Below are 14,433 nucleotides of genomic sequence, written 5' to 3' on the forward strand. Positions count from 1 at the left end.
CACGTGATATGTATAAAGTGTTCTTGTTTTCTACATGTTTACTTTATACTACACGATGAAAATAATATTTGCACTCGCACTTCGATGTGTATAGCTTAGCTGTATATTTTCGACGTATGTATCTTCCAGATTCTACGAGTACCTGAATTTTATTGAAATTATTTTTGAAGTTAGGGATGAAGATGATTGTAATCGTTTTGATTTTCGTAGCAAGAAAAAAAAAATAAATAATTCGATCAGATCGACGCACCGACTGGACCGCACGATTAGATACGTTACATCGAAGTTCGTGTACATTTTCGCTACAGTTACCGTGCCGTTGCGAGTTATGTAATTGATGGTTTTACTGAGGCCGTTGCCACGTATCTGACGAGCGCACGCATATTGAAAGGACAGGAACTATATTGAGTTCGAAAACAATAATCGAATGGAAGTTGGCCATTAGCTTAGCCGCTGTCTGTTTAAAAATAGATGTAATTACAATGGCGGTGACGGGGTCTCCGTTACCGATAAAGTTAAGTGCAGGCAAAAGCGAAGAACAGATAGATAAAAAATAGTGTATAAGTTGAGAAAAACTGAAAAAAAAAAATTGTCCCCAATTCCAGTCGAAAGACCAATAACGATGCATGGATGTATTGTGCGAAGAATAATTATTTTTACACACTATGATATATCCGTGTGAAACCTTCGCGCGCAAAAATTTTTTTTCTTACCGCACGTATGTACGTTTATATCTTCGAAAGCTGCGAGTTGTACGTCCTCGTTCCTGGGAGCGCGCGGAATATGATGAGAAAAAAAAAAAAATAAAAAAAAAAAAAAAAAAAAACAGTTCCAAAGCAGAAATAAACGCGGTGAAACTTTGAGAAAGTAGAAAATCGTCTCCGTGTTATTCGTACAATTAAAATAATTGAGGTAACGTGACACCGAAGACTTTTGTTATTTTCACTTTTTTTTTTTCTCTACCTTCCGGATGAAAATTCGTCGAACATACGCCGGCGTACGTATCCGGTAGGTGCGGTATAGGGATTCACGGGCGTTGCGGGGAAAGAGATGAAAATTTATTGAGAGAAAACGAAATGTTATTTTGACTGGCTGTGATTTTCTAGCCTCCCGACTCTCGTCCTTCTGGTTCAGCGATTTTTAGGTTGATTTCAGTTTACTCTACGACGTAACAAACCGTTATACGATCCTCAACCCGGCGTATACACCCATACCACCGCGTAGTTATACAAACCACCATCACCAGCCAACGTTACATCCTATTTCAAAGACTGCCACGAAATCCCCTCTGCATACGCTATTACTCAACCTCCCTGCAAATTTTTACACCTACTTCCCTTTTACGAGTGACTAAAGTAACAGATATAGGAACCCATCCGAAAACATCTCTCTCTCTCTCTCTCTCTCTTCTTTTTTTCACCCTCCTGCCGCGAAGTACGTACGTATACGTATACCTATATGTATGTATATGTATACGCACATATTATACATGCTACAATCTCATCTAAATGCGTGGAGAAAACCGCGGCTAGGAGAATCAGAACCCCGAGATTCGCGACGCGTTCAGCTGCAGCGTTCCTTCTTTTTTTTTTTCTTTTCTCTTCCTACGCGCGCTGATCCTTCCGTTTTCCGACCTCACGGCAACGCCGCGGTGAAAAACATTTACATAAAATTATTATTAACGCAGAAAACGGCCGGTAGACGGTTCGTGGTTTTCTATCTTTTTTTTTTTAGCCGGTTTGAGCGTGAAAAAAATCATCAGAGAGTTGAATTTTCAATTTTTTTTTATAGTATACGTTATTTTATACGTTACGAAGCGAATCCGGCGATCTATCGGATTATTAGTTAAAGTTGCTTCCGGTTCTACGAGCGTGGAATTCGCGAGGGCGAATAGCCGTGGTCCTCGGTAAGCTTTCCCCGCTCCTGTCTAGATAAAACCAGATTTCGAAGAAGTGAAAGAGCGAGAGAGAGAAGAAAAACGGGGGGGGAATACAGAGAGCTGGTGTATAAGACTGCAGGGTGGCGAAGGGGCAGCCTACACTTTTATAGCGTCCCATTTGGCGCGACAACGAGCGAGGAAACTTCTTTCAGCGTCGAGCCACAGATTTAGTTGAAAATATGCGTATGGTTATGGGGTAGCAGATTATCAATTTGTTATTCCATGTTTATTATTTTTCGCAGGGGAAACGCGGACTCCGTATATATATATATATATATTCGCTTACGTGTACAATACCCGTATAGCGCTCCTATATTTGCATGATACTGATACTGCTTAGGCAGCGTTTCTTCCTATGCGAAAAACACGCTAACAAAAATAAATAAATAAATAAATAAAAATACACGATGCTTTGTTTTCCATATACACGAGACGAAAATTTGGTGGCAACTTTTTCTATTTTTCTTTCGGTACGGGTGAAAACCTCCTTCGGCGGACACACACGACCGAGGGGTGAAAGTTTGTTCGACTTTGAAATCGTCCGGATCTCTGTCAATCGCGGTTGAATTCAAATTTGAGCGGATCTGGCTAACTTTCGGCCGGTTGTCCCACCGGTAGGGATATTCACGACGAGGTGTAGATAGGGAGGTTTATGTAGGTCGACGTTAGAGAATCAAGCTATCAAGTTCCTGGTTGGTTGGGCCGGGGATACTCGGCGCTGCATCGCTGTCGCTTCCCTCTCGCCTAAATTATCGGACGTTCGGGGGAACGGGTGAACGAGATAGTCCTTCCTCCGGTTCTCCGAACCCTCCCCCGTCCACTCCTTCCGCATCCTTCCCTTTCGACTGGGTCTGGTATACGCGCGTACCCACGCGATATAACCGATCCGCGAAAAGGACGCGCCCGAGCAGCCGATCCGGACGAAGGAAAATACCGAGCGGATGATACGCTCGCTGCTCATTCGACGCTGACGAAGATCGCCGAGATATTTTTAACCCAATCTATTCCGCGACCATCTCGAAGCGTTCCGTATACGTATACGTGTGTATATGGAGTGAATACTGGAAAACCGAGACCACTACCGCTACATTTTGGAACAGAAATTCGATCTGGGGAGGAGCAATCTCTAATTTGCGAAGGATTTACTCGCCGACGAATCTTTAAATTAGATGCTCTCCTCGCTCGTTCTTTCCCTTCGCCTTTTCCCTTCCTATCTTCCGTTCAGCCCGGCGGTTTTTCGATCACGGTTTTATCAACGGACTAAAATCAGCCGTGTACCGTACACCGTGCGGAACGGTCGAGCGACTTTCGTCCGACGTGACGAGCTGAAATATATAAGGAGGCAAAACTATGACGTCCGAGGGACACGAGGAGTCGTACAGGGGTTACCGTTGCGCCGCCGTGAGTGGTCCGGCTAACGTTGATCCCCCCGGGGATGCAGGGGATTAATTGACACATCGGGCGTCCGAGGGTGTCTGAGAGTCGTCGGCGGCGGCGGGGGTTAGACGCCTCAGCCTCAACGGCGACGCCGACGCCTCAGCTGCCGGCTCCGTTGCCGCGGTGACTGATGAGACGCCCGGAACAAGGCGTAGCAAAAAACAGCCGAGGAATCAAGCTTTTTGTCAACGACCGCCAAGAATTACCGTCAAGTATAGACATCAGTTGCCTAGCCTCTTGGCAAATAACTCGGCTAATCAGGACTCCCCTATAACCGCCATTATCGGCTATAGGTATACCTTGCCCAGCTCGGAAGCTGGGCGCTGATACGCCGAACCGAAACCACCTTCGCATAATACGCCGCCGAAGACCCCGAAACGCGGACAAGGACGGGCCGATGTAACAGATTGGAATTTGATACCACCGAGGAGACGGGACTGGGGAGATTATTAATCAGACGGGAAGTTTTAACCCTCCAGCGAAAACATCGTGGCTATTTAGAATCGCGTCTCCGAGTCGTTGTTCGAACCGTGAGGTGCACCGCACGGTTTGCGGTGAAGATTTCTTTCGCGCCATTCGCTACACTTTGTTACAACGAATGGAATATATTGGTTTTTTTTTTTCTTTCATCTCAAAAACTCTAATTTTCTCGCAATTTTCAGGTTGGACGCTAATTTGCGCAAAAAAAAAACATTTCCGTTATCTTCGAAGATTGCGGAAAACTTTCGACAATGCGACGCGGTCGGGCAGCCCGAAACTTTTTGAATGTATCATTCGTGACGTATCGTTGTAATTACGAGGATGTAAAAATGAAGGAAGGAATTATCCGGTCGAGTAACCGAACGGCAGCTGCAGCTGGTTAAAGATGGAGCTACTTATATTATATCGCGTCCGAATGCGCGTCGTTATATTTTTTCGCTAAATTTTTCACAGCGCTTTATCGACGTCAAATCACTCGTTACGCGATTACAGCAGAAACTGTAGGAAACTTACCGTAAGCGTGACTAGATAAATTAGTTTGATTTCTCAATTTCACGATTTCACGTTACGGTAGGCCACAAAATTGCAATCCTCGGCTTTCACACACGTATACTACGTACTGTATTTCTATTTATCTATAGAATATATAAACCTCGATCAAGTCGTGCGGAGCGTATACGTAAAATCGCGCGTATTAATCAATGACAGGTCTTTAATTCAATCCGATAAATTAAGCGCGGTAAGCGTACGAGGTGTGTATACCTGTAACACCTATTTATATACCATAACGCGGTAATACTCTGAAATTTCAAGTAGTACCGACCGTATACGTCGGAGCCGGCGTAACGTAGACCATTGGTCGAGCGATTGCAAAAACTCGCCCGTCCCCTGCACATGATTTTGCTTTATTAAAAATATGAAAATGAATTTTTTTTTTTTTTTGTCCCCCCCGTACCAGGATACTTCGGACTCTTTATCTACACCGCAACGATAAGTTCCCACAACTGTAACGGTACAGGCCGAATCCATCACTGTCCACCATATTTATTATGCAACGAATGAAATATACCTCGTACACGACTGCACGGTGCAGTGTAGGTACAGCGATATCTACGTAGCATAATATAAGGTGAGAGATTTTCGAAAATATATTCTCTAAAATTTCATCAACATTCTCGATAAGAATCTGACCGACAACGCGGTTTGACAAGCGAACCGCAACGGTTTTACACGTATAATATGATTTGCGGTTTTCAACCCGCAAATCACGTTTATTCGCGTTGTGCGAAAGGCCGGGGTACGCGCGAACCGCCCATGCGAAAACGGAGTCGGTTACGGTGCGGTCAGCGAACGAGTACGATAAGGATACCGTGTAACGGGTTGCGGGAGTAGGTACGCGACGTACGTACGACCGACCTCGTCCTCGTCCATTTTACGCGCGTTTCTGCTGCTCGCGGGTTGCGGGTTCGCGGCTGAGTTATGGGCGTCCCGACGCCACCCGCCGCTACCCCGACGCTCAATTTACAGATGATTCCGCGTGTTACCGCCGGCCGGCGCCCGGTTAACCTTCCTGCCAAATACTTAATCTTCCCTTCGCCCGGTGTGTCCCGCGCCTTACGCGGGGAAAACTACGTGTATACGTATACCTACACGTGTACGTACATACGTATCGTCTGTCGTTAAATTGTCACCGCAACGCGAAACCGCTCGTCGTTTAAACGTCGACCCTCGGGGTCCCCCCCCTCCCCCCCGCGCCCCCCTCGTCGGTCCTCGACGGAGTCGTAAAACCCCTTCCAGAAACGGCGAAGCGGGAGCTCGCGCCCCGACGTCGGGCCGTTTATACAGCCGCGAAATAACCGTACGCCGGGTTCTCTGCCGCCCTATCCTATCCTATCCTGTATAAGCGTAAGCGAACCCCCGCGAGCCGAAACGAAAGCGTGCCGCCGGCTGTCGCGTTTCTCCTTCTACTCGCGCGGCCCGGAGACCGCTTCGCAGATTTATCGGTGTCCTCGATGGGCCAACAATAGTCAACAAGTTAGCGGAAAACGAGTCGCCGATACCCGCCGTCCCTCAGGGGTGGTCCCTAACTGCGACGTGTGGGACGGTAGGAACTATACCGACTCTCTCCACCACCACCCCCCCGATATGCGTTTCGAACGTTATTCCGCGTGAGCGGTATACCGGGTTTCGCGTATACGATCGGGGAATTTTAATAACCCGGCAAAGTAGGTCCTACTCGAAGGCCGTCGTTCGGCAGATAAATTTTCAAATTCCCCCAGCAATGATTACACGCCACTTTCGTTCGCTCGTTCGACCCGTCGATACGTCGCGAACGCGCGTAAACTCCGACGTATCGTAAAAAAAAAAAATGCTTCGTTTCGTATTTTCGGACGGTAGTAGAATCGCCGAATTTCCGTTCTTTTTTTGGGCGATTCGTTCGAAAAATGGCGAAAGAAAGTGCAAGTAAGGGTTTTGCACGCAGTTGTAACGCAGCGTGCGACCGCTGTACGGTCAGTATATGTACGTGCAGATGGTGATCGTTACACCGCCGCGGGATATTTTTAAGAAATGAGATACCATAATTTGGTGCCAAATGTTTGCAAATGATGGGAAAACTATGCGGTTTTTCTCTCGTCGTTATATGTTCTCCAGATGTGCGGGGGATTCGATTCGTTCGGTCGAAAAGGAGTGTCGGAAACTGTCATTAGCCGACGGTTATACACACTTTGGCACCCCGCGGAGTTTGCGAACCAAAGGAATACGTACGTGGCAAGAATTTTCATCAGCCCCTGTACCCGCCGGAAGGGGTGTCAAGTTTACGATAATTTGAAACTGAAATGACCAACTCCTCGGTAATATATATCGTCGTTTCGTTGTATTTAGGAAATTAATATCTAAGCTCATTTTTCTATATTTCGCGATTAAATAAATTCGCCATTTCATTTCAAGCAATTACGAGCAAAAAAATTATTCAGGGTTTCAAATCGCGAAGCTTGGTGTATAATTATTACCCGGTCAGTCCGAAATTTCGGATCGAAATACATGTTTTAAGGTGTTTTTTTTTTTTTTCTTTTTTCACTCCCACAAAGTGGAGGTTTCGCTGAAAGTTTTTCGAGTTATTTTTCTGTATTTAAATCTAACTACTCTCGTAATTACCATTGGATTGTACACCTATAGGTATACACATATATTCATGTATCCTTGAAAAATAATCCGAACAAAAATGAAAATTATCATGGAATTATAATCCCGAAGGCTTCGCGTTTTCGTTAAAAATGTATTATATACGCAACTCCAGCGTGTATATAGGATGTCCTCTAGACGGTCAATCTGATTATCCGCCGCCTCTAGATCGTGGTATCCATCAAGGGCGCCGGTCAGAGTCTTCCGCGTATATCGCTGATTATACGTTACCCACGGTACACAACGTATTATAATATTCCGACGTTTATACGCGAGTCGTAATCATTCCGCCCGGTTGATACCGTACCTCGGTGTTCTCCTCTTCAGGTTACACGCGAAGAGGGAGAGGGAAGCTCGAAAACAAAAAAAAAAAAAAAAAAAAGCAACAGAAAAAACCACACGAATCTGGTTCGTCCGAATTTCTCAACGGTTAGAATAATTTTTATCGTCGCCGAAGATCGGCGTCAGTTTTATCGTTGTGAAATTTTCTCAGTTCTCCGCAAGCCGACGTCCGATTTTTAGATTTCGTTAATGGAATATCCCGCACAGTTCGCGCGTTGTTATTACTAGCCGCCGCCATAGTTGAAAGCACGTAACACCGAAAGAACGGCGACCGGAAATACTCCAAGGTACCTTCGACACGCACTGCGGCAAGCTACGAACCACCGCATAATAATACACGCCCGAAGGATACACACACATTTCAAGGACCCAGATACCCGCTTGGACTCCGCGGACATTCTTACCTTGCTGACTGTTTTTTCTCGTCGTTTTTTTCTCCTTCATCCAGGGATACTCGGGTACGTTAACGCCGGTGGGATCGGCGACTCCGTGCGGGTCCATCATGGCGTGGTAGCCGGGGTGATGGGAATTCGGGCTCATCGGTCCCCCCGTACCGGGGGAATGCTGGAGGGGCCCGTCGCCCCCGAGCTGAGGCAAGGCGGTCATGAATTCCGCCATAGACGGCTGACTGTTTATGAAGCCGGTTTCGGCGGGGCCGCAGCTCGGATCCATGGCGGGGTGGGCCCCGTGGGGCGGCAAAACGGCCCCGGAACCAGCCCCCGCGGCAACCGATGCCAACCAGAAACCACCACCTCCACCGGTGGCGGTACCACCGCATCCGTCGTTAGCCAGGACTGGAGTTGGCGACCTCGTCTTCCCGCCGATTATCAGATCCTTCTCGTCGACCGTAAGCCCCTGAAGATGGGCCCGCAGTTGCAACTGGCCTTGATCGTTGAGCTGGTGGTGCTGCAGACGTTGAACTTCTTGATTGTGATTCTGGTGGTGCAGCAGCCCCTGGTGGTGCAGAAGCTCCTGGTGGTGCACCGCGGGGCCCTGCTTATCGCGCATGGGAATGCGGATCCACCGTAAAACACTCACTTTTGTTAATTTGCTGCGGTGTAACGAGACCCTTGTTTTCTTTTTTTTTTTTTTTTTTTTTTATTCGATATCAATCGTTATTTATCTTTCACCACCGACGATTGGCTGCCGAAGAAATTCTTCGCGAGCCAAATCACAATACCTCATGACAAACGAACGGCGATAGCGATTATCATCACTCCGCCGCCGTTGAGCGAGGAGCGGCCCCGCACCCCCGAAGAGGATCGCATGATCGACGTTATTTTAACACGATTATTTTTTCTTTTGGTTTTTTTTTTACTTCGCCGATAACCCGAGGTCGAGTGTCAAGATTCCGATCGGACACGAATCTGGAATAGAATGAGATCGGGAGGGTGGACGACGAACGTAGAAAATCACATGAAGGGTAAGAAAAAACAAAAAAAAAAAAATCACTCAAAGAATCGACGATACAACTGAATTATTTTCACTGTACACCCGGATTCACTGTGCATGCGACGGTGATTGGTTAATTCGGTGGATCGGTGTGTGACCGGATTAATATATATTCAACCGATCGACCGATTTCGATGATCGGAACAACCGATCAAGATATCGAGAACGTTGCGCACTGACACTTTGCGACGATATTCATCCCGATACCGATCGCGAACAATATTCGACAACATTGACGCACAATCAACAACTCATGGTAGTTACAGGTATGTATATATATCGGCACACGAGGAACGGCCGCCAATCCGACTGGCTCGCGAACAAGAACGGTTACGGAATGGGAGTGTGTTGCCGATGTAAAGCGTCGCCGCGACCTTTTTACACTAACGTGCGCGAACGTTGTTGGCAACGAGTCGGTGTTGTTACTGCTGTCTCTTTTCTTTGGTAACCAGCTACGAGCTGGTCGCCGTTCTCCGCGCTCCGCTCTCCGCTCTTTCGCTGCACGTTCTCCGTTCTCCGCTCATCACTCTCCGTACCCCGAGGACCGCACTCCGCGTTGGGTCACGTGAGCCAGAAAGCGGACCAATGGCGTCAACGACGTCGTATCCGGAGAGCTCAACCCTCTCTTCGTAGGCGGGCTGCTGGTGGGCTGCGAACGGAGAGAGGACTTCGCGCTAAGCTTCGGAGGGCCTCGGAGGATCGGCTTGAGTCTTCGGTGCGGTCGGCGGGAGTGCGAGCGAGCTACTCTGTGCGGTGGAGTTAGTCGGGCGCAAGGGTGGCCGGGGCGGCGGCGACGTAGGGCGCACAACGTGGGCGGGACGCGCGAGCGCGGCGTCCCGACGCCTAACTAGGGGTGGGGGCGTCGTCACGTGCTCGACCACGCGGTCAGCGGTACTGTGCGGATACACACCTGAGACCTGCGGAAGGGAATTTACCGCCAATCGTCCGATCGGGGTGGTAAGATTCCGGAGTAATTTTAGTTTATTTTTCACCTCGCCAATCGAAACCCCAACCCCCCCAACTTTGGTCACTTCGTCGTGAGATCCTCTTGATCGGTCGGCCCTCGATTATTTCGACGAAGGGGAAGAAAACGTGCGAAACACGAACTCAATTTAATTTCAATGGAAAGTAGAAATTTTTACTCGTGTCGTTCACGGGATAGGCGATTGATCAATTGTCGATTCCCCGCGCTGAATCGATATCTGGATTGAGTGAGGATTGCTTCGAAAAAATCCTGAGAAACACCGCGTGCAACTTTCGAGATGAAACTGAAACGATCAGCTGAGATTGCTTGAGCGGCGTCCCTCGCACCCCACCACTTCGATCTCTGTCATACGTACATACGTATACATATATACTTGCAAGCAACCCTATGTTCGAACCGATGGAAATAGCCAGGAGGACCATCGTTTCAATTGAATAACAATAATTCGCTAATTATCCGAACAAACAACCGCTAAACCGATTTGTCAGAAAACTGTACAGTGTATAACAACAAATTCCACGCGATGCGATGCAGCGGCGCGACCGATGAACAAATTCTGTGTCACAGAGAGTCCGTCGAGGATAATATTGTTTTTGAAACGTTACACTCGAGGACGATCCTCCCTTCCATACGCCTCTAAATCTTTCGTCATCTCGTTCGTAGAAAATCAGTCCTCAACTAATTGTAAAACGATTTTTGGTATAGTTACAAATATACGAAGACGTTGAACGCTTCGTTATATACACGAGGAGAAGGACAGACGAATTTGAATACTTAATATTTGTATAGGTTGTGCGGATATATACACATAGAAGCGCGGGTATACGCGTTACCTCCGTTGATGGTAAATCGGCATAAGGTAAGCCATGGTGGTTCCAACGGTTTGACTAGTCGCCCATGCCGTGGGCGCCGGCTGGCGTCACCGAGACACGCCGGGTCAGTCTCGATGACAGATTACCCTGATCCGCTTTGTGGAGAAGCTCTCATTTAGACAGGCGGTTTGATTGAAAACTTTAACGGTGTTGAAAAAAAAAAAAAAATAACAAAAAAAAAAGAGCAACTGAAAAAACATGTAGGCATATACGGGAATAGGTCTATCCATACCTGTATGTACGCTGTATACGCGACCGAATCTACCCGTATTATATAGGAGGCTCCGGGAACTACCGAAACGGGGTCTAATTTTTCGTTTTTTTTTTTTTTTCTTGTTTTTTTTTTTTTCTCCTTCTCCGCTTTCGTTCACACGATTGGTCCATCACGAGCGATATTCCATATTCAGGGGTGTACACGTCGTACAAGGATATTGCTTGGGGGGAATTGCGCGAGTAGACGTCATCAACGTATTCGATTTTGTTTTTACGTCAATCTTATTCCGCAGATAGCTAATAAAATTCTTCGTGTTTTTTATATTCGTTTATCTCACCGTCTGCGTAACTCACGGTTTCAAGTACAACTTTGATCCGAGCTATTAATCAGATTTAAAAAGAACCATTCGAAATATAATTTCGAAGGAGCTGCACCGGCGATTCGGCAGAATACCGAATGTAATTTATTTAAAAAGTCTGTGTCAGGTCTGAAGCGACAAACACAAGAAACAAATAACTCCTGCACAATTGATCGTATTGTATTTATATCGTTTTCATGCGAATCATCGTTCATACGTTTCTGTTCTCTGTACGATTCAAGGTCAGGACGTACCTCGTACATCGCGATACACATTCGCAGAAACTCGCAATACACATCCTGATGCGGTAATAATTATTAATAAACGTAATTATAACGAGAACCAAGTATGAAATCACAGATACATTCGGTGTGTGACTTTTTCGTTCATTGTTTTTTTAGATTTTTATTTTTCGCGACTCAAGTTTCCGTGTCACACGATTCTTATTTATACGAAGAACGAAAAAACTATACGTATATACACATCATATACGTGCACTGTACATATATACATATGTATATATATATATTTCGCGATACCCGGCATATGAGGTAAGTACGGCAGAGAGAGAACGAAGAAGGGTGTGGGTGTCGAAGGCACAGCCAGCGGCGTCGGTGCGATGGAACTTTTAATAAATGGCGGAGTCGATATGAAGTATAGGACTTTGACATATCGTGTGTCTGTAATGTATAGTTAAATCTGGCGGCAGATGTGGCGGGCGCGCACCGTTCCGTGCGGAGGTGGGTGACGCCCGGGTCGGTGGCGCTTCACCAGTTCCAAAAGCTCTGGCTACATACTCTTTCGCGAATATCTGTATACACCCCCTCCCCCCTATGTACCCCGCAACATATTCACCTCGATTTCTCTTTCTCTCACTCTCGCAATTCCCGTTTGCGGAATCATTTCGCAAAAAACACGTTCGAATTGAAAAAACAAAAAAATCATCAAATTTTATTCGATCTATGATAATCGGATAATCGATGAATTTACGAAATCTCAGAATTGCGGCGTGCCAATTTTTCGAACACATGTACACAGTTGTCCGTGTGTATTATATGAAATACATGTTACATTCCTGTGAATATATATATTTATATATTATGGGTATAACAGGGACTGTACGCGCCGCGTCTCGTTTCTCCCCGGCATTTCTATAGCTGCTCTCGCAGCAGTCAGCCTCTTCTTCTTCGACGCCTGCCACCGATTGCGAAATGAAGTTTTATATTAAGCTCGGAGTTTTCTCTCGATTTTCCCCCCCCCCCCCCCCCCCTCCCGCCCCCCTTCGCCCTTCGCCGGTATAACCCCAGCATCCACCCACATCTCCCTTTCGGTGTAGAGAGCCCTCGGTTGCCATCGCTTCCCCAAGCTACCAACATCGGCTCCCCTCACCCCTCAAAGCTATACCACCTATCCCTGTATATATATATATATATATATTTTATGTGCCGATAGATCGTTATGTCGGCGTTTGCATATATATTGACATCGCCGCCTCTTAGAAGGATGTATAATGTATCGTCAAAACTACCCGTCGGTGTTGGGGGTATAAATAGATCACACTTCGTATTGTAGTTTATTTTTTCTTTTACTTCGTTTTTTTTTTTTTGATAATACATTATTGTGTAGATACGGAGTAACGAGTAATCTCAGAGCGAGATACGTGTCTCTTTAATTTTCATCGTACCTATACACGTACAGTTCTATGCGAATGTAATCAAAATCAACGAAATTCCTAACGTTCATTTTTTTCAAACGCCGTAAGCGTGTTATACGAGGTAATTTTTATCCTTTCGGTATCCAGATGTGTTTTAGATTACAGTTCACTTGATACTTGACAAGCATAAAAAAAGGAACGCGCAAAATGCATACACCGCGTTATGCAACCGATCCATCTTCATAAGGTCGCCATGGAGCTCCGCAAGGATTGCTCACAACATACCGTGCGAGAAAATAAAATACCTTTTATCCCAGATTGCTCGCTGCTCTTGCCGTACGTGTAACGTGCCCGAACTTCATTTTTTTATTCTCTTTCAATTTTTTTCGTTCATTGGAACAAAACTTCGCTGCACGATTTTTTATCGCTGATTCACCTGTCCAATTTTTTCTCATTTTTTTTTTTCATCTTTTTGTTCGTATTTATTATTCAACGAAAATATTGCGTTATACGTGCGGTCGCCAAATCACAATAACGATGACCATGATGATTATCACTATGCAGGGACAATGGAAATAATTGGCACGATATAAAACGTTATATGTATATATACTCGCGTGATATCGAATATCGACACGCTGTAACTATAGTGTTTTAATTTTAATGGAAAAAGTGTGTCATGGGCAGGTATGGTATGAATATACGTGGTACGGTATTATACCTATGTATACGTATACGAGGCGTAGAGGTGTTATACGTTTCCACCATTAAAATTAAACCATCTTTCGCGCAGCCATTTTAGTGCCGCTTTTGCAGGCGTCGGTTGTTCGGCGTGGCTCAACTGTCAATCATCGGATCACTGGAACGGGAGACGGGTCTAGTTTCCGAAGGGGAAAGGACTGCCCTGGCTAAGGAATGGGGTGACTGAAAAAGGGGGAGAGCTGCAGAGACTCAGCCCACTTCCAACTCCGAACTTGGAAACTTTTACTGCTTCTTTTCTTCTTCTTCTTCTCCTTCTTTTTCTTTTTCTTTCTCTTCTTCCTCTCCTATATACATACAATTTTTTTTTTTTTTGCTCTCTTTTCTTCTCTTGTTGTTTTTTGTTTTCAGCCGCCGCATCTGCGGAGACATCCGAGGAAAAACTCATTAAAAACCCTAAGCGCGGAAGGAGGAGGATTGAAAAATTCCGATTTTTCGCGTCACGTGATATGAACAAAAACGACGAAAAATTTCTCTTTCTCAAGACTGAATGAGAAAAAAAATTGTCATACATTTGCATTCGCTAACTCGGTACGAAGGTGCGTATAAAAAAAAATTAGCGAGCAACCGACGTATTATATATATATATATAATTGTCCGCCTACAGCGTATCGGAATTTACAGAGCGTGTATATCATGCGGTGTACGTTATACGCGCTGATTATAACTGTCGTCGTCGTACGTACGTACATACGTGTACACACATATGTGTGATCGTCGTGAAGAAAATTGCCCGGCAAATATTTCTTTCCTAACGT

The 14,433-nt window shown here is 45.8% G+C and overlaps 1 protein-coding gene across 1 annotated transcript in view; it reads right to left on the reverse strand.

The window, feature by feature from the left end:
* Positions 1–9,784, reverse strand: part of LOC105687858 (homeotic protein proboscipedia) — a 30,471-nt gene extending 20,687 nt beyond the window's left edge. The window contains exon 1 of the mRNA XM_012403768.2: positions 7,786–9,784. Coding sequence (XP_012259191.2) covers positions 7,786–8,389 — 604 coding nt within the window. The 5' untranslated portion in view covers positions 8,390–9,784. The remainder of the gene's footprint in view (positions 1–7,785) is intronic.
* Positions 9,785–14,433: the final 4,649 nt, after the last annotated feature.

The sequence above is a fragment of the Athalia rosae genome, chromosome 6, assembly GCF_917208135.1.
Source record: "Athalia rosae chromosome 6, iyAthRosa1.1, whole genome shotgun sequence".
NCBI lineage: Eukaryota > Metazoa > Arthropoda > Insecta > Hymenoptera > Athaliidae > Athalia > Athalia rosae.